The sequence below is a fragment of the Athene cunicularia genome, assembly GCF_003259725.1.
Source record: "Athene cunicularia isolate RWA chromosome 20 unlocalized genomic scaffold, athCun1 chr20_part2, whole genome shotgun sequence".
Taxonomy (NCBI): Eukaryota; Metazoa; Chordata; class Aves; order Strigiformes; family Strigidae; genus Athene; species Athene cunicularia.
The window spans coordinates 116,596-133,985 of NW_020799126.1; the positions used below are offsets into that span (position 1 = coordinate 116,596).

Here is a 17,390-nt window from a genome sequence, read left to right on the forward strand (position 1 = left end):
TATTTCTGCTGTCTTATTCCCTGTCTTTTGACTGATTTATTAATCCAGTGACCTTCCTTTTATATTATGGCAACTTTAAGAATATATTTAGTCCAAGTCTCCAGTGTGATATTTTTAAATAGTCTGCATTATGCTACATAAGTTCTACTTTTTTTAGTTGCTGCTTTTAACAAATGTCCTCACTTTGGTTTCACTCTTTTGGATGTATTGACTATTTTTTTTACTCCTTGAAATGGTTTAAGATCTAAGTAGCTTAGGGTCAATGTTGGAGAGTGGCTCTTCAACAGGCACATTTGAAGTGCGTTCTGTGCATTGTTTAGAGCCAAGTTAAGATTTGCATTTCCTACTCTGAGGACCCCAATGCACAGCTCTGAAGAAATTGTCACTGCTGTCTTTAAAGGCTTCACATCCTGCTGTGGAATTTAACTTCATCTGTAGGTGAGAAAAGTCACCATTTCTGTATGTTTCTTTAGTGTGGTCTGAGAGATAAGAAAGTTCTCAGCTTCTGCACAGCAGGCCAGCAAGATAAGCTGAAGGAGAGGTGGCAACATCACGTCCCACCCTGTATAAAGAAATTGAACAAGCAACTTTGCAAGTGGATAATTTTTAAGGCAAACTGAAGGAAGGAGCCATTGACCACCAGAGCAATCAGGAGCTGAAGACTTTCACGGCACAGGGAACAAGATATGGGCCAAGGTAAGCAAAAATCACTTTGGTTAGTCCCAAGCATTTGCCAGTTGTCTGTCAGGAAAAACTGTCCCTGCTCCAAGACAGTGTTCATGAGGCTTGCAGAAGAGGTGAGCTTCTTACAGCACAGGAGCCAAGTAAGTGCTCTAAAGGCTATGGGGGTTCATCTGCACGGAGAACGCATAAAAAGGGACAGCAAACAAAAGATGGTATCAGTGCTGAAGAGGAGTTTGAAAGAAGCAAGAGGCGGCTCAGACAGACATGTGAGAGTTTGGCAGTGAAGGAAGAGAGTTATCCTTAACGTAGTGGAGGGGGGGCAGGGGGTGTGAGGAGGTCAGCCAGACTACAAAACTGAAGCAGAAAGATGAAAGTGTTTTAGTCACTTGAGCAAGGAGAAGGTCCAGGTTCCAAGCAACATTGAAGAAAGTGACAGTAAGATCCATGAAAAGTCATATGAAGGAGAAGGAGCCACACTGCATGAGACTCACCAGCATACAAACATCTACATCTCAAAGAAAATACATGGTCAGAGGTGGCTCTGTAAAGCTTAAACTGGTGCAGGGCTATGAATGGGGACAGTTGTAAAGGGTGATCAGAACAATTCACTGAAAACAACGCATGACAAAATTCCTATGGGAAAAAAGAAACAAAGCACACAATGCAGTGGGACTCCTACAACAAAGGCAGAAGGGTCAACAGCAGTGGGAGAAGGTATCAATGCAGAGGACAAGGCAAGACAGATATAAGGCGAGAGCAGACCAATGAAAACTGCAAAGAATAGTAGTTGTGGCTTTGCCATGGGAGCAATGGCTTTAGGTAGCAGGGGAATGCCCTGTGGATTATTTCTCTCTTTTTTTTTTTTAGCAGCTGGAACAAAGGGTGGAATCTGGGTCAGCAAGGGGAGGTAGGCGACAGGAAGTGTCATATAAGGGGCAGCAGTTACAAGCCACAAGTTCAAGGATCTTAGTGATGAGTGGGGAGCTGAAAAGATTAAGTGAGGTCCAGATAATACCAAGGCTGAGAAAAAAACAGGGTGTTACCTGCTTCTCAGCAAGAAGTCTGGAAAGATTAAGAACACCACCAAAACTAGACAAAAAGTGCAAGTGTATGATCACACTACAGCCACTGAGCTCCAAACTGGGTGCTTGGAATTGTGACAAATTTTTTCTCTCTTCTGTTGCTGAAGCATTTATGATGTGTATGATGCATGTGCAGGACACAGGAGGAGAAAGAGCTCTTGTGTCTCCTGCAGCTCTGGGTTTGGGACAGTCAGCTAATATAGCGCAAAGAAGAAAGAACTGGTGTGTGATTTGCTGCAATCGAGCATACGTCCAGGACTACGCAGTCACACTGCATTTGAACCAGCAGGGACGTCTGCACCAGCTGCTGGTCTTTGGTGTCTATCAGACATACACAGTGCAGTAACTGCTGGAAGAGCTTGCACCCACACTGCAAGTGGGGTGTAATAGCTTGTCTCCTGTGCATGGTTTCAACCATGTATCCACGAGGAGAGTTGCTGCTTTGAGCGCCGTTGGTGCCCTTAAGTGCACAGAGTAAGACTCCAAATGTAGTCACCAGTGCATGCTCGGTACTAATCACAACACCTGTATCATCTGTATGCTCAGGTCTATTCCATGTCCTTTCCCGGGCAGGAAGGAGCGTTTGCATCATCACTTGGTTCACTTAGTGATGCTAAGGTATAAGCAAAGGCAGCTCATTAGCCATTTGACACAAGAACAACCAAGCTCAGAGCGAAGGCCCTCAGGGTTACTGGGCAGGAAGTATCAAAGGCAAGGGGGCACTGTCTGAGTGGAAGAACACATGGTCAGCTGTTTGAGTGGCCCATGGCCAGACTGTGGGCAGCTCACAGCCCCAAACTCACTCTTTATCTTCTCACACTACAGGTCTGAGCATCAAAAAATGTGATTTCAAGATCACAATGAACAACAATAACCACCACACAGAAGAAATCAGCACTGAAAGGCTTATGGTGAGGCGAGGGCAGCCATTCACTATCACTGTAAGCTTCTCCACTCCAATACACAGCTACCTGCAGCAGCTGAAGAGGACCTTCCTCATAGTACAGACAGGTAACATTACCATACCTATCAGGGCTCTGGTCCTCCACCCAGCTGAAGAACAGAGCTGGTGGCAAGAGCCATCTCCAGAGCTGGAAAGAGGTACCTACATTTAGCAGTGAGGCCAGTGAACTGTTTATCTAAGGCAGAGCAGAGTCTCCTGCTTCTGGGACTGCAGGGTCACAGAAGCGACACTGCAGCACAATAACCACTGCAGGTTCACTACTCTATGATTTGGAAGTACACACAGGATCTGTCCTCCCTCTTGGCTTTTGGTTTAGGAATGTTCAAACTTAGCCTGTTACAGATGTTTTCTGTTAGAGTGTTTTCTAGTGATACCCCTGAGAAGGGCAGCATTATTCAGGCCCAGAGTGTTTTACCATAATCTGAACATTTGGCTGTGGCTTTTGCTACGAGACACTGAATCCCAGGAGCAGCAGGCCAGCACCATTCCGGTTCCCGCTTTCTACAAATCAATGAAATACACACCCCACTTTCAAACGTGGAGGCCTGAGTGCAGTACTAACCTCAGGAAGATTCACTAGGCATTATTAAGCTGCTAAAGGGTTAAGACTCTCTCCCAAGAAAGCAGAGCTATGGCTCCAGGTCCCTGCAGTCTGCATGGGGTGACGATGCCTGTCTGGAATAAACACAACCAGATCTCTTTGGCTGCAGGATCACATCCTTCCAAAGCAGATGGAACCCAGACTGAATTCCCCATCTCCAGCCTGGGAGACCAGAGGCAGTGGAGCGCAGCACTGAAAGAACAGGACCCATGCTCCTGGACCATCTCTGTGAACACACCTGCCAATGCTCCCATCGGCCAGTACACTCTGCTTTTACATGCCTCCAAGTCCTCCCATCTCCTGGGCAATTTCACCCTCCTCTTTAATCCCTGGTGTCAAGGTATGTGGTCAGAAACAGAAAGGCAGGCTGGGATCAATCACTTCACAAAACCAGCTTTTGAGCTCTGGCACTCTGCCTCCGTGGAGGTTGAGACTGATTCGCCCAGTACTTCCCACCACTCCTGCCCAGATCCAGGGGCTAATAAAAGCTCAAAGCTGTCTGCCTCAGCACTTCTACTCCATTCCTGAGGTACTCCACTGCCAGAGCCCTGCCCTCCTGCTAAGGGAAAAATGTTCAATGAAGTGTTTTTCCTATTAATAAAGATTTTAAGATGAGTCAAGATTATAATCGGTCTGATTAAGGCCACTTTATCTTTCTAAGGAATAGAGAAGTTAACAACCAGGATAGTAAAAGAGCTAACTAGTGCAATAGCCTGGGTCTGGAGGAACTTTTTGAACAAGGAAACAGAGACAACAATGAAATTCTTCTTTGCTGTGATTCAGAATCTGTAGTATTTTTCCGGGGCAGAATGCCAGGGACAGCCAAAGCCCCTGGAGTGCAGTGGAGTCAGCTGATGTAAGAAAGATGCAAGTGCACCTGAGACCAGGAATGCTTTCTTCCTGATGCTTTTTTCCTCTAATCTAGAAGACGAGGTGTTCTTGGCTAATGAGGCACAGCGGCAGGAGTACATTTTAAACCAAGAGGGTGTCATCTACTGGGGGACTGAAAATGCAGTTCTAGCACAACCCTGGGACTTCAGCCAGGTAAGCAAGAGGTCCAGTATGTCTGTGCTCTTTTACAGCCACCAGCAGCAGAAGGGTGCTTATCTCCTATGTGTACAGGATGCTATCCATATCCATACTGTGGCTTTGATGAAGGAACTTGCTCTCTGCACTACTGTCTTTGTCTAACATGTGCAGAACAGGACATGTGTATGAAGTCCCATAACCCAGTATATGTACTTTTAGCCAACTTCTCAGGCTGTCCTCTATGAAGAAATGCATTGATCTCTATCTGCACTTTGTGTGCCTTCCTTTCAGCAACAGATATAAAGAATTTAACAGAGCTTAGTAATACTGTCTCTGTTTTACAGGTAAAGTGAGGACGAGGAGATCTTCCAACTTGTCCAAGGCCATCTGACATAGCCAGTGATTAGAACGAGGTTTCATTCCACTTTAGTGGCACCAGATCACAAAAATACCTTTGTGCCAAACTACATAGTGCTCCAGAAAAGCATCAGTTTCCCTCAATGGGAGATGCGGTATCATGCTACTGCATTTCTCACCTCGCTTGAATAAAGCTGTAGGTGTGCCTTTAGCATGTTGTACTCCCCCTCCAAATCTCTGCCTGGAGCTCTCCTCCACATCTCACTTACTCTCACTCACTATCATCAGGAAGGGAAAAATAATCTGCTCAGTTACAAACCCTTGCAGGGACTCCAGAGAACACATGTTCAAGCCAAACTTCCTGAAATTACATGTTCTTGTTTCAGTTTGAGGAGGATATTGTTGACATCTGCTTCACTCTGCTGGATGTAGGTGAATGCCATCAAGGAGGCAAGGATCACACCCAGCGCAAGAGCCCTGTTTACATCTGCCGCACAGTGGCTGCCATGGTAAGGAGAGCAGTGAGCAGACACGACCCCATCAGGGAAGACCCGAATGCAGAGCAAAGGCTAACCATCTCCTCACTCCAGATTATGGCAACCCACCGCCCAAAGAGGAAGCCTGCCCAGGGCTGCTCCAAACACCATCTCCTGCCCATCTCCAGCCCTTCCTGATACTCCTGCAGCAGACAAGCAGTGCTGCAGGAGTTTCTTACCAGTGACAGTACACTTACTGAATAAATCTCAGGGGAGACTGCTGCACCTGTTCTGCTCAGCCACGACCTTCACACTTTGTGCAAAGAATCCTTTTGGTTTCCTCTGCCTTGGGAGCAGCTTCATCAAACAGGATGAGGTGTACCTACCAAAGAGAGGCAATTCCTTAATCCACCTTTCTCTCCTCCTTCCCTGCAGCTGAACTGTGATGAGTTTAGAGGAATCCTTACAGAATGTGAGACTGGGCAGTACTGTAACGGGACATCCCCTTCCAAGTGGCTGGGAAGCAGCCCCATCCTCCGGCAGTGGGTAGCGTCGCAATGCAGGCCTGTCCGCTACGGGCAGTGCTGGGTCTTTGCTGCAGTCATGTGCTCAGGTACTGTGGTGGTTCAAAGACTTCTGTGTTGAGCAAAGCCTTATTTGGTCTGAAGAACATCTAGCATACACCTAATTTAGTGATTAACACAGATCCCAGTAACATAACTTTTAATCTTTAGATGAGAGGCAGATCCTCAGAATTCCCTCAACATTCAGCATTGCTAGCTTTGAGATAAGCGTACCAGTAGGCACCATTCACTGAACTATTTCCTGAGGGGGGCAACGCCTCTTGCAAAGTCCAAACAGCGGGCCTGGTGCCGTTCCTAATAGGCCTAGCACCAAAAGAGGCTCTACCTCTACCAGCAGAGGCACCCTTAGGGCAGGATGCACAACTGATTCAGAGCTCTTTCTTCTGCACAGTTCTGAGGTGCCTGGGAATTCCTACCAGGGTGGTCACAGGCTTTACGTGGGCTCACAACACTAACAGCAGCCTGAGTGTGAATGAGTATTATAATGAAGATGGAACACTGCTTACAAAAGACAAGAGTGCCCGTATCTGGTAAGAAAACGTGGCAGGGCCCAAGCAAGAATTTCAGACAATACCTGGATCTAGAAAGTGATAAAGTGGGGGAAAAGAGATAAACAGCTGCAGGGAGGCGGATAGGAGACAGCTCAGTTGAGATCCTGTCTACATGACCTGTTGAGAAACTGCTGCAACTCAAACTGTAGAGTCCCCTGTTCCTAGAGCCCACAAGGAAAGAAAGATAGCCCAGTCCAGCTGGAGAAACTCCACTAGTGTCAAAAAACAGTCTCTGCTCCCCTCAACATGCACTTGAGCTCTTTCAAAGGAGCATGAATTGGCTGTGGTTTGTCTAAAACTTTACTGTACCTCAGGGCTCAGTCCTTTCGTATAAGATGTTGTCTCTTGCAGGACCTTCCACGTTTGGAATGAATGCTGGATGGCTCGAGCGGACTTGCTACCAGGGTACAGCGGGTGGCAGGCACTGGATGCCACCTACCAGGAAAAAAGCAGAGGTAAGGTATCAAAGATGGGCTTGGGGGCTGGGGGGAAGGGGAGCAAATAAAGCAGTTCAATATTCCTCCCTTCCCCAACTTCCAGTGGAAGGATGCAAAAGGACAGGGACTCATCCTGTTGACTTTAAGCACTAAATCATCATCCACCTGTTTGGTCTGTGCAGCTTCTGTAGTTCTAAGAGATCTATCACAGCACTGCTCCCTAATGTCCTCCTAAACTAGATACTTCACCACTCCCAGTATAGGTCTAAGCTAAGCACAGGTCTAGTTGGGAAAGCATCTGAATCTTAACTGGGCCATATTTTCTCTTCAGGTCCATCCTTCTGTGGGCCAGCTCCTGTTCAAGCCATCAAGAAAGGGGACACAGAAGTTGATTATGATGTCTGCTACTTCTTTGCTGCCATCAATGCCAAGTGCCAGGTCTGGATACAAAAAGCAGATGACACCCTCAAGCCAGCTCTCAGTGGCACAAAGTACACTGGCAACAACATCAGCACCAAGAGTGTGGGCAGTGAACGCTGTGAGGACATCACACACAATTACAAGTACCCTGAAGGTACAGGGTGGGCAAGTGGCTAAGCACATTCCCTGCAGTGTTACAAATGAAGAGTAAAGGTCTAGGGAGCAGAGCCATACCAGACCATTAGGGTCATCCGCTTCTCACTACTTCCCCTTCCTGAGTGGCACAAGAACACCTTACCCTTGCTGTTTACAGGTCATACCCAAAATTTCATCCTGCTTAATTACACTAACCAGCTCTCTAAAAGGCCAGACCTTCCTTTACCAGGCACATTCCTGCCTGGAAAACCTTATTTCCAGATTTCTGTTACCTGTACACTCTATATATTCACCTCCCATTACCCCTGTAATACACATAGATATACTTCAGGCTCCAGCTTTCTGAAAAGGACTGTTGCGCTCCCAGGTATTGTGTAAATCTCTCTCAAAAAGTAGCTCCCCCTTCAGAATCTATTAGAGCACTGTTTCCCTGACCCAACACTCGCATCCCATCTTAGCCTGTGGCATGTTGTCTCCTTAGCTGCAGTCCTTCACAAGAGAACATAGTACCGTGTCCCAGCTACAGCCTCTTTGACAGATATTAGTGCCAAAGTGCTTTAAAAACTGTCAAATCTTTCCAAGTAGGTCTTTCAAGTACATCCAATGAATGTCCTGTCAGTTGAAATTCTCAAACTGCTCCAAGCAGAAGCACAACAGGGTATCTCTTTATGCTCTTTGAAACAATTATCTACAGTACCACCAGGATAATTCAACACCATCCTTCTGCATTTACTGCTTCACAGTAGTAAACAGTAAAGAATAACTAAAATATGGGCTCCCTTTATTTGTGACAGGTTCTCTTCAGGAAAAAGAAGTACTTGATAAAGCCTACAGAAATGTAAAGAAACTTGAGACAACCAGCAGCAGAGACGAAACACAGTTTAGCTCCATTCCTATCGCCCTTGAAGAGCCAGTTAACCTTTTCATCCACCTCCAGTCAAAGAGTTCTCTGCTACTGGGACAAGATGTTCCTCTTTCCATTGAAGTGTCTAACCACAGTGGTAGAGAAAAGTCTATTCACCTTGTAGCTGGGGCCCAGTCTCTACATTATAATGGTGTGCCCATTAGCCAACTTTGGAAGGAAGAGTTTCATTTTATCCTCAAAAGCAATGAAGGTAAGGACTCTACTGGATGCATGGCTAGAAAAGTGTATCTAGTCCTCTTGCTTCAGGAAAAATGCACTTAGCCATAAGTTTACAAAAGATTGGCTGAATAGCTGACTGTAGGTGATTAAAATATAACACTGACAATATCACCTTGGAGATTTTGAATCTGCAAATCCAGTTGGGATGACTTAACCTTTTATGCTGCAGTTTTCAGTACAATGTTGGGCACTAAGCACTCCTAGGTGCCAGTTAAGACCAGACTGTACTCATCATCTGCACTGTCATCTGTATTTCACCACTCTATTTCAGCAAGCAACCTGCAGGTCTTGGTGCCTTACTCAAGGTACAGAAAAGAGCTGGGAGAGAACCATCTACTTAGGCTGACTGCCATGCTGAGAGAAGAGGACTCTGTCTACATGTACTTTGCACAGGAAGAGATCAGCATTTGTGATCCCCCTCTCACTATTGAGGTTAGATTCGTTTATCATTCTGTTACTGCTGTAGTGAGAAAACAGCTTTCATAGTCATAAGCAGCAAAAAAATTCTGCTGGGTTGAGGGGCTTTCCTCATGCTGTCTTCTTTCAAAGCACTGACACATCAGTTTGGGCAAGGTGAGTTGTGCCACACTTGTATACAGTACTAACTCTTCTACCTTGTCTAGTGTGAGCATAAGGAAATCCCAATGACTCCTAACTCACTCACCAGTCGGAAATCAGAGGCTGCAGAAGGAAACCACAGCAGACTAGCTGAGAAGAAAGTGAGCTGGACTTTGCCTCTTCTGGCAACTGCCAGCTCAGGCTGAGACCTCTGGCACCAGAAAATCATTTATCTCCCTTTAATCATCGAAGAATTTCTTTGTTTCTCTTAGTTTCAGCTCATACCCTTCTTTTAACAGTTTCCAGAAAACATGGTACAATATCAGCCAAGCACGGCAAAGATCAGCCTCCTGAACTCTCTCACTGAACCCTTGGAGAAGTGTGTGATAGTGGTTGCAGGACGAGGGCTCATTTACAGACAAAGGAAGTACACGTAAGTGCAAACCAATGGATCTTTCTAAGAACAGTAAATGGAAAAAGAGACACAATAACAAACTAGATAAACCCTTGCACAGGAAAGGCTCTCCCCAAAAATAAGCAGGCAACAACATGGCAGGAAGAGACTGCTACAGCGTGAAAGCCTCAGGCATCCTGTCCTTTATTTAACATAATACAGAAGATTTTCACACTGAAAAGGGGAAAAGCCAGATAACAGAACTTTCAACACATGTGTAATAATTAAGTTGAAGCCAGCATGACATCTGTGAAAGCTTCAACCCCAAAGGCCTAGACAGCAGAAGGAAAGCCTCATGCCAACAAAAAGGGTAGAGCAAGAGAAGCACCACAAGACCTGGGCAGAAAAACACATTAAACAACAGTTATAGGTATCTGAAGTGAGCTATGAAATTTAGAAATTATTTGCTGTTGAGAAATCAATTGCTTTTTAACTAGCCACCTAAACATCAGTAAAATTGTACTGTTTGTGGCATGTTTCTACCCATTACCCACTGTCAGCAATAAAGACAGAGCCTGGGTACAATTTTAACAGTGTCTTTCCCTTTTCTGCTGAAGAACCAGGCAACTTGACTTAGTCAAGAGTAATCCAAAAAGACAAGCTCTCCTTCACGTGAAAAAGACCCCATATTTCTCTCAAGAAGCTGCATTAGGAAAAAGTAACCTCAGATGCCTGCATGGGGAGTTCAACCCTCTGGTCCTATCTCCCTCACAATTCCATAGGGTAGTTTAGATAGCTGCTAGCCGCCTTCTGGGTTTTTGCCTTTCTTTTTTTTGGTACACACTCCTGTCTAGCGAATGCATCTCCTGGGCCCTGGGAACTAGAAATACAAAGAGAAGCACTTCATGTATAACACCTTCTCACCTTTCAGGCTGGGCTCTGTGCAACCTAAAAGCATTCAACAGCTGCAAATCCCATTCACTCCCACCCAAGCAGGGCCCAGAAGACTCACTGCATATCTTACCTGCCTTCAGCTCCAGAACCTGAAGAGCTACGAAACTATCGACATTGCAGCTGCCTGACGCCCAACTTAGAACAGGTCCTGCTGTCCTGTTTAAAAAATGAGTGGTCACGATCTGTGCCCTGATCTTAGGCAAGCATAGATGTTAAGAGTTTAATTAAAGTTATATTTTAAACCATGTCTGACTTTGATTATTTGTACAAACTCAACTCTCTCCCATCTGCCACTATGCCCACTCTCTACTTTCATAAGCTGAACCTCATGAAAAAGACAGGCTAATGCTCGTGTAGATGCTGCATTTCTCAACATGCATACGTGCTGAACTCACCACTTAAGTCATTTTTCCCTATCCGTGGCAAAAAAGGATATTGTAGAACTTTCAAGTGATGATAGATGTAGCCTTTCTCTAGAGATACACTCTTATCCCCCTACAGATCCTTGATGTTGGTGAAGAAGTAAATAATATATTCTACTGCTGAGGAAAGAGAAAAGAGAAAAATAGTTCACTCTTCTCTAAGGTCCGGCAGGAAATAGCACTGCTGCATATTTTTTAGTAGTTCACTGGACTGTTTGCACAAGAAGCAAGACACTTTCCTTCTGTATACATCTTCTGCCACCTGAAAACAGATCAAGCCACTCATGCAAATCTAGCAATATTTTATTGTTCTTTGAACCCCATAGTAGTTGTAATTTCTGTAAAACGGGGCACATTCACAGCATTCAGATGTAGCACCACCACCATCCCAGGAATCCAAGCAAAATTACACCTTCTGCAATGGCAAAGAGTGACTTCCTGGGAAAGTTTTATCAAGTGGCAGTAAAGTTCTCTCCTAAAAACACTGTTCTCATCATTCTCCCAGTAGCTGGAGAACAGTGAGATTAACTAGAAAAGCATATGCCAGAGCCAGTGACAGCAACACAAGTAGACATGGAAGAGCTAAAGTTGACCCTGTGTGAAGTTCTTGATTTTGTTCATGTTGTGATCTACTGCACCAGTGAGAAACTGCACCCAGCCTTCCTCTGATGGTGGACATACATGGCTTGTCCTGCAAAAGTGGAGGAAATTCATTAGGAAAGCCTCCCTGGTGTCTTACACCTATGCATCCAGACAACACACAGGTATTGCGAAGTGCTGAATTACTACAGCATTAAAACAGGACTGCTATAGCCCCAGAGTGCTTTGAACAAGGAAGAACCCTTGTTTCTAGTCCCAAATCTTAACACATACACATGTCTTCACTGGGAACCATTTTCATCTCTACCATCCTTTTCTCACTCCCATCCCTTTGTGACTGGCTAACATCATAATTATCGCAAAATGCCAGTATTTAGTGTCTAGAAATGCATCATCTTTAACAGAAGACAGAAAGATATCAACCTTCACAGAAGGGAACACACACTTATAAAACTGTAACTCATACTCACTTTGTAATCTCTAAGACTTTCTTTAATACCGAGGCCAATTTAGCAGCCTAGAAAGAAACAAATGGGAAATAAAGTAAGTCATACATGGAAAAATAGGTGCTCAACACTACTAAAAAAGAAAGAGGGGTGCAGGAATGCCCAACAGAGTCAAGAATGAGTAGAACTGCTACAGATCCTGAAGAAGGAAGCTATTTATCAGTGCTGTGCTGGGAGTGTCACTTGACCTACTGCTGGCTGGGATGGGTGAAAATAAAACTGAGCTGGTTTTTAAAACATCTGTTAAAATGTGGGGGTTTTTTCTTTAAAAAGGTAAGTCTATTAGAAATTAGTAATATAAAGGCATGAAGTTACAAGCGACTGACTGTAATGCAATTTGATATTAAGCAATACTTTCTTTTTTACCATCTGAAATCAAGCCACTGGCCAAAGGAATGAAACCAAAATTAAGAATTAAAATATCTCGAGATATGAGAAGATACGTACTTAATTTATGTTGCAAGGAACCCCTGGAAGTCATCTAGTACAACCTCCTGCTAAAACCAAGGCCTACCTCAAAGTTCAGGTTGCTCAGAGCCTTGCCCAGTCAAGTTTTAAGTATTGCCAAGGATGGAGATTCCACTGCTGCTCTGAGCAGCTTGTTTCAGTGCTGAACCACACCCACTCTGAGAATTCTTAATTTAAGTAACTTTATTTGAGCAAGTCTACATTACCCAAGGAAGAAAGTAGACATGCAGTACATCAGCAGCCTTAGCCCTCACTCTCCTCAGTCACTCTCACTGGACATCTCCAAGGATTACAGTTCAGAGACAAGGCTCAAGGGGCCATGCTCTTCCCTGAAGAAGTAAAGACGAGGAATGCATTTCCACCCGACAGAAGCTAAGTGTACAAGAGCCAAAGGGGACTCGTCATCCCTAAGAACTTGTTACTGAGACAGTCACTAACACCCTCCTCTCCCTGATAGCCACATAATCCCTCCAGTTTGATGCCTTCCCCTTCTCTACAGCAAAGCGAGCAGACCTGCATGCAGGCTGCAGATACTCACATTGAGGCGCACGGCCAGCTGGTTCACAGGTGGATACATGCTCAGTGCCAGCTCATCAACACTGGAAGAGAAGGGAGCAATGGAAGAAAGGTCCTGATGGCACAGTTCAGGGATCCTGGTCAAAGCCTACAGCCACCCTGAATGTAAGCCAGGAACAGCACCACATGACAAGGAGACATCATCAGTCATACCCCTGGGATGCTTCTCAGAGTCTTCTCAGACACCTATATGCCACTAAGAGTGAGCCGTGGCCACAGCTCCACCCCCAAGCTGCAACATATGCTCCTCTCCTAATCTGAAAAACTCTCAACAGTCTGTGCCATCATAGTCTTCCCACCACCTGCTCACAGCTTCAATACCATGAAGGTTTTCCCAATCTGTTCTCTAGACCTCAAAAAAGACAGGGACCGCTCTGGAGCAAAAAGGCATGGGGAAAGACCTGCTTACCTTGGACTGATCTCATTAGCAATATCTGCAAGATCATCCAGCTGAGCGATTTGCTCTGGAGAATCAGCTTTGCCATAAGCTTTCACGACACCCAAGGCCTTCTTCAGGCAAGCTTTCGAAGCCTTCATTAACCCCATGCAGGAGCTAAGCAGCTTCCGGTCAGCTTCTGACCAATATGTATCTCTGTTGCCCCGAAAGCCCAGCTCTTCATCTTCCATGATGTCACTGTAGGGGTCTTGTCCTTCCACCAGAGCCTGAGAACACAGATGCACTGAAAACCCAGAGCCTAACATCAATTCCAGCAATACCCAAGAGGAAAGGGAAAACACAGTCTAGAAATCATACAGATAATTTACAGATGAATCTCTCTCCAACCAGTATCTCAGTTGGTAGATTCTGTTAATCTTAGCAGGACTGGATTAAGAAAAACTAATCCCCCACTCCACTTCAACAAAGCAAACAGCAAGAACCTGGCAAACAGCATCATTCTTACACCAACCTAAACCACCCTGCCACCCCATCCCACACCCCTGCTCTGCCATTCGGGACATGGATTTACGGAAACCTTACACGAAGTAAACCAGGCTCATGTTTAAAAACTCATTAAGATCCAGACATAATACAATAGTTAGCTCATATCAGAACAAACTTAAATCAAATCTTGTATATAAAACAATCTCTGTGTTCCATCACTGAACTGTAAATGCAATCAATCACTGCAGGTTCCTCAAAGGCTTAGGGGCTTCCTTACATGTTCCATCTCCTCCAGAGCATCTTTGACCACACCTAGACATGCAGCCAGGGATGACGCAACTGCTGCCTGGTTATCTGCAAAAGCAAAAGATGAAAACTACAGTGCTGCACTGATTCAAATCAGTGCAACAACGTTCATCTACGTCTGCAAGCATTAGATCTTGAGATTATCAGATTAAACTTTTTGAAGAGATCAGAGCTGCATCATTGCCATGCAAAGAATCTAGCCTAGCTTCCAAGCTTACACATTTCAGAAGCAGTTGGGTTTTGCAGAACGAGTGAGCCTTCATTGTACTAGCTAGAATGCCCCTTGCAAGGGCTATCAACATTCCAGGACAACGCATCCTAGTTCTGTTGTTCTCTATATACAGTACTCACCTCGTGGTAGGCTGGATACTTGTTCACACGCCTCCCACACACCACCAGTTGATATAAGCTGCTCCTGAGACAAGCTGAAACAAAACAAAGGCCCCCAAAGTTAGACTTAATAACAACACTCTGCAAGACTGTATTATTTTCTGTACCAAAGATGATGTACGCTAGTAGAAACTTTAGACAAGGAAGGATGTCACCAACCAGCCTGTCTCTAGTATCTCATGTCCGTGTAAAGCAAGAAGTGCTGGCTCCTACTGAGTTGAATTATCCATTGGAACAAGAAGAAAGAGCCTTTTATGAAGGCCTCTCACAGTGCTTAGGTATATTGTTTATCTTTCAGAATCCATGCAAATCAGAAGTCTGTATTAGACACTGCTGACCTCTGCCTAAGGGGCAGCATGTGTAATCCATAAAGAGAGGAAGCAGTCTATAGTGGTCCAATAACTAGCTATCAGCACCTTTGTGAAAATCGTGTTCCCAGCATCTTTCCTTGCCACAGATAGGATGAAAATTTCTTCCCCATGTAGGCAGATGTACGTGACTCAGTCACTGGGACAAGAGGGTACCATAAGGCCCTTGAGCATGTTCCACCCTCCCAGGAGTTTAGTTGTCTCAGTTGAAGAGCTTAGCTGGCTATGTACAAGGTCAGCTCCTTTGCTGACAGGAGGTGTTGTGAGGAAAGCTCAAAGTGAGGGCTGGCCCTTCCTTACCCTAGGAGATGGCTTTACTCTGAGGTTCTTTCACTGGGCCCACTGGTGCTACATCACAGCTACGTGGCAGTTGTGTCTGCAGCCAGTCTCACACTTCCTTGATTCTGACCTACTGATTTCACCTTCCTGCCTTGACCTCAGATCCAACTCATTGTAATGGACGTGCTGGGCAATCAGATGGTGTCTGATGCTACTTACTCTCTCTGGACCTGTCCCAAACCCTGATTTGTTGGCCTGACTTTCCAGTTTGACCTCATCACTACGGGCTTGTCTGACAATCTGGACTCTCAGCTGAACCTCACTACCCTCACCAGCACTGCCCTACTCCCTCAGATACTGGGGAGCAGCGCCTTTGCTGCTGAGGCCACTGCCCCTTCCTGCCTCATAAAAATGTTTTGCTTCTGCCTCCCCCCTTCCCTCAGGAAGCAGTACACACTTGCTGCTTCCTAACAAGTATACTTGGAAATTTTTCTTTTTTTTTCTGGAAAATTACTACCTTTCCAATGGAGCACTGAGAATTGTTTCTGTGAGTTGGATCATTCCTTCCACAACTTCAGTGGTAGCATCTCGTACCATCTTCCGAAGAGTAGTACCTGGTTGAGATTGAGAAAGAGCATGAAAGTTGCCACAAAGTCAGCACCAACAGAAAGCAACTGCCCAAGATGAACACACAGACCACAGAAATGAAGTTACAAGTAACTTGAAGGAAGCAACTGTGTTTCCCAGTTCCAAACAGACTTTGGACAAGGATCTCAACACTTTATAAATACAAATGCTCAATCAACTATAATTACTTCCTGCATTATCACTCTTTCACAGATGAAAATCTGCAGTAGATAGACAAGTGGTTCACTCATAAACATGCTGCAAGTCTACAGCACAGCTGATAATGGGACTACCTCCTTACGATAACCTGCTTTCTTGCAGATGCCAGATCTCATATTAGGTGCTGAAATAATGGGTTTCTTTACATGGTGGTAAATGAACCACCACCCTACACAGTGATGCCTGCCCTTGCTATCACCATCTCACCTTGGCCCTTGGGGAGCCAGTAGTACACTGTGGCAACTGCAAGAATGGCATTTTGGACATCTTCACACAGCTTCTGGGAATCCTGAAAATGGATAGGAAAAAGGATTAACCATGAGTTAATGGCTGCACTGCATTTAGAAAGTCTAACGAGCAATCACTCACATTCAGATTGCTTTGAGAAAAGGGAAACAGAGTAATGACCATCTTACTACAGCACAAGATACAGCAAACAAGCTGTATGCATCATAAGCTGCCTCACGATTTGGTAACAAAACACATCCTGGTGCAGTGGTCATGCATCAGGGGAAAAGGTAGCTTAGATCATTATTCTGAAATGGAGGTCTTTTTTTTCTCCTCCACAGGTGTGATAAATTTATCTCAATTAGCAGCAAAAATGTTGCATATTCTTTGTCAGGTCTAAGGTCTGTACCATCCAATATCCTGTCTCTATCAGCAACCAGCTGTAGATGCTCTAGAAAAGACTGTGAGAATACTTGTATTTGGTTTGTGTCCCTGGGCAATTCTTGAATCAGATTAATGCACTCTACAGTGCACAGCCCGTACCAACACCCCTTGTTTGCACTGAACCAAACGTTTTAGTCAAGTGAACCAAGAGATACCTCACGGTCTGTGGGAGCTTTCACTCACCTCTGCAGAAGTCAGTGGAGGCCTTGAGAATGCCAGACTCAACTTCGTAGCTTCCTGTGATGTCACTTTGAATGTCTGACCTAGAAGGGATTGAACGGGAGCAAAAGACTAGAAAGTAACTTAGGTAACAGGTACAGGAACAGAGCGGCTAGATGAGCAACATCTCTGATGCTACTTTGCCCTACTGCTTGATTACCATTTCTTCCTTCCAAGCAATACAAAGACATAAACGAAATCTCGCTTCAGAAGAAAAATTCCGTGGTGTATTTGTGCCATGCATGTTGCATGTGTCCCACATCTGCTTTTTTTCCTATTTTTTTTTGCTTAGCTGTTAGCGACATCCACAACCCCATTACGTGTCCTGCTCCATAAAACCTTCACCAGGACGTGCTGCGAGGCTTCAACAAAGACCAAAGGCCTCAGAGACCGAGTTCTGACAACAGTTCGGTACCGGCCGCTGCTCTGCCACCACCCTGGAGCGGAGGGCAGCCGCAGCGGCC

General features: G+C 45.1%; 2 protein-coding genes across 2 annotated transcripts; one reads left to right on the forward strand and one right to left on the reverse strand.

Moving 5' to 3' along the window:
- Window positions 1-218: 218 nt before the first annotated feature.
- LOC113487724 (erythrocyte membrane protein band 4.2-like) lies at window positions 219-10,636 on the forward strand. The gene is made up of 13 exons (XM_026862430.1): window positions 219-696; window positions 2,592-2,777; window positions 3,441-3,671; window positions 4,257-4,375; window positions 5,104-5,226; window positions 5,629-5,806; window positions 6,169-6,307; window positions 6,680-6,783; window positions 7,097-7,339; window positions 8,136-8,456; window positions 8,757-8,917; window positions 9,343-9,476; window positions 10,369-10,636. The coding sequence occupies exons 1-13, from the start codon at window positions 687-689 to the stop codon at window positions 10,517-10,519; spliced, it is 2,100 nt and encodes a 699-aa protein (XP_026718231.1). The 5' UTR covers window positions 219-686; the 3' UTR covers window positions 10,520-10,636.
- A 462-nt stretch (window positions 10,637-11,098) lies between these two features.
- Window positions 11,099-17,384, reverse strand: CCNDBP1 (cyclin D1 binding protein 1). Its single transcript, XM_026862432.1, has 9 exons — window positions 16,891-17,384; window positions 16,243-16,324; window positions 15,707-15,803; window positions 14,504-14,577; window positions 14,124-14,200; window positions 13,373-13,626; window positions 12,926-12,986; window positions 11,884-11,930; window positions 11,099-11,504 (listed from the first exon to the last, which is right to left on the reverse strand). The coding sequence occupies exons 3-9, from the start codon at window positions 15,784-15,786 to the stop codon at window positions 11,396-11,398; spliced, it is 702 nt and encodes a 233-aa protein (XP_026718233.1). The 5' UTR covers window positions 15,787-15,803; window positions 16,243-16,324; window positions 16,891-17,384; the 3' UTR covers window positions 11,099-11,395.
- Window positions 17,385-17,390: the final 6 nt, after the last annotated feature.

Excerpts from the sequence above, each read along its gene's own strand:
- LOC113487724 (XM_026862430.1), top strand. Across the intron at positions 3,672-4,256 it reads CTTTAATCCCTGGTGTCAAG|AAGACGAGGTGTTCTTGGCT; the intron begins GTATGTGGTCAG and ends CCTCTAATCTAG. Across the intron at positions 9,477-10,368 it reads TACAGACAAAGGAAGTACAC|GCTGGGCTCTGTGCAACCTA; the intron begins GTAAGTGCAAAC and ends CTCACCTTTCAG.
- CCNDBP1 (XM_026862432.1), bottom strand. The coding sequence starts at position 15,786 with ATGGTACGAGATGCTACCACTGAAGTTGTGGAAGGAATGATCCAACTC. Across the intron at positions 13,627-14,123 it reads CTCTGGAGGAGATGGAACAT|GCTCTGGTGGAAGGACAAGA; the intron begins GTAAGGAAGCCC and ends CTGTGTTCTCAG. Across the intron at positions 11,931-12,925 it reads AGCTGGCCGTGCGCCTCAAT|GCTGCTAAATTGGCCTCGGT; the intron begins GTGAGTATCTGC and ends GTTTCTTTCTAG.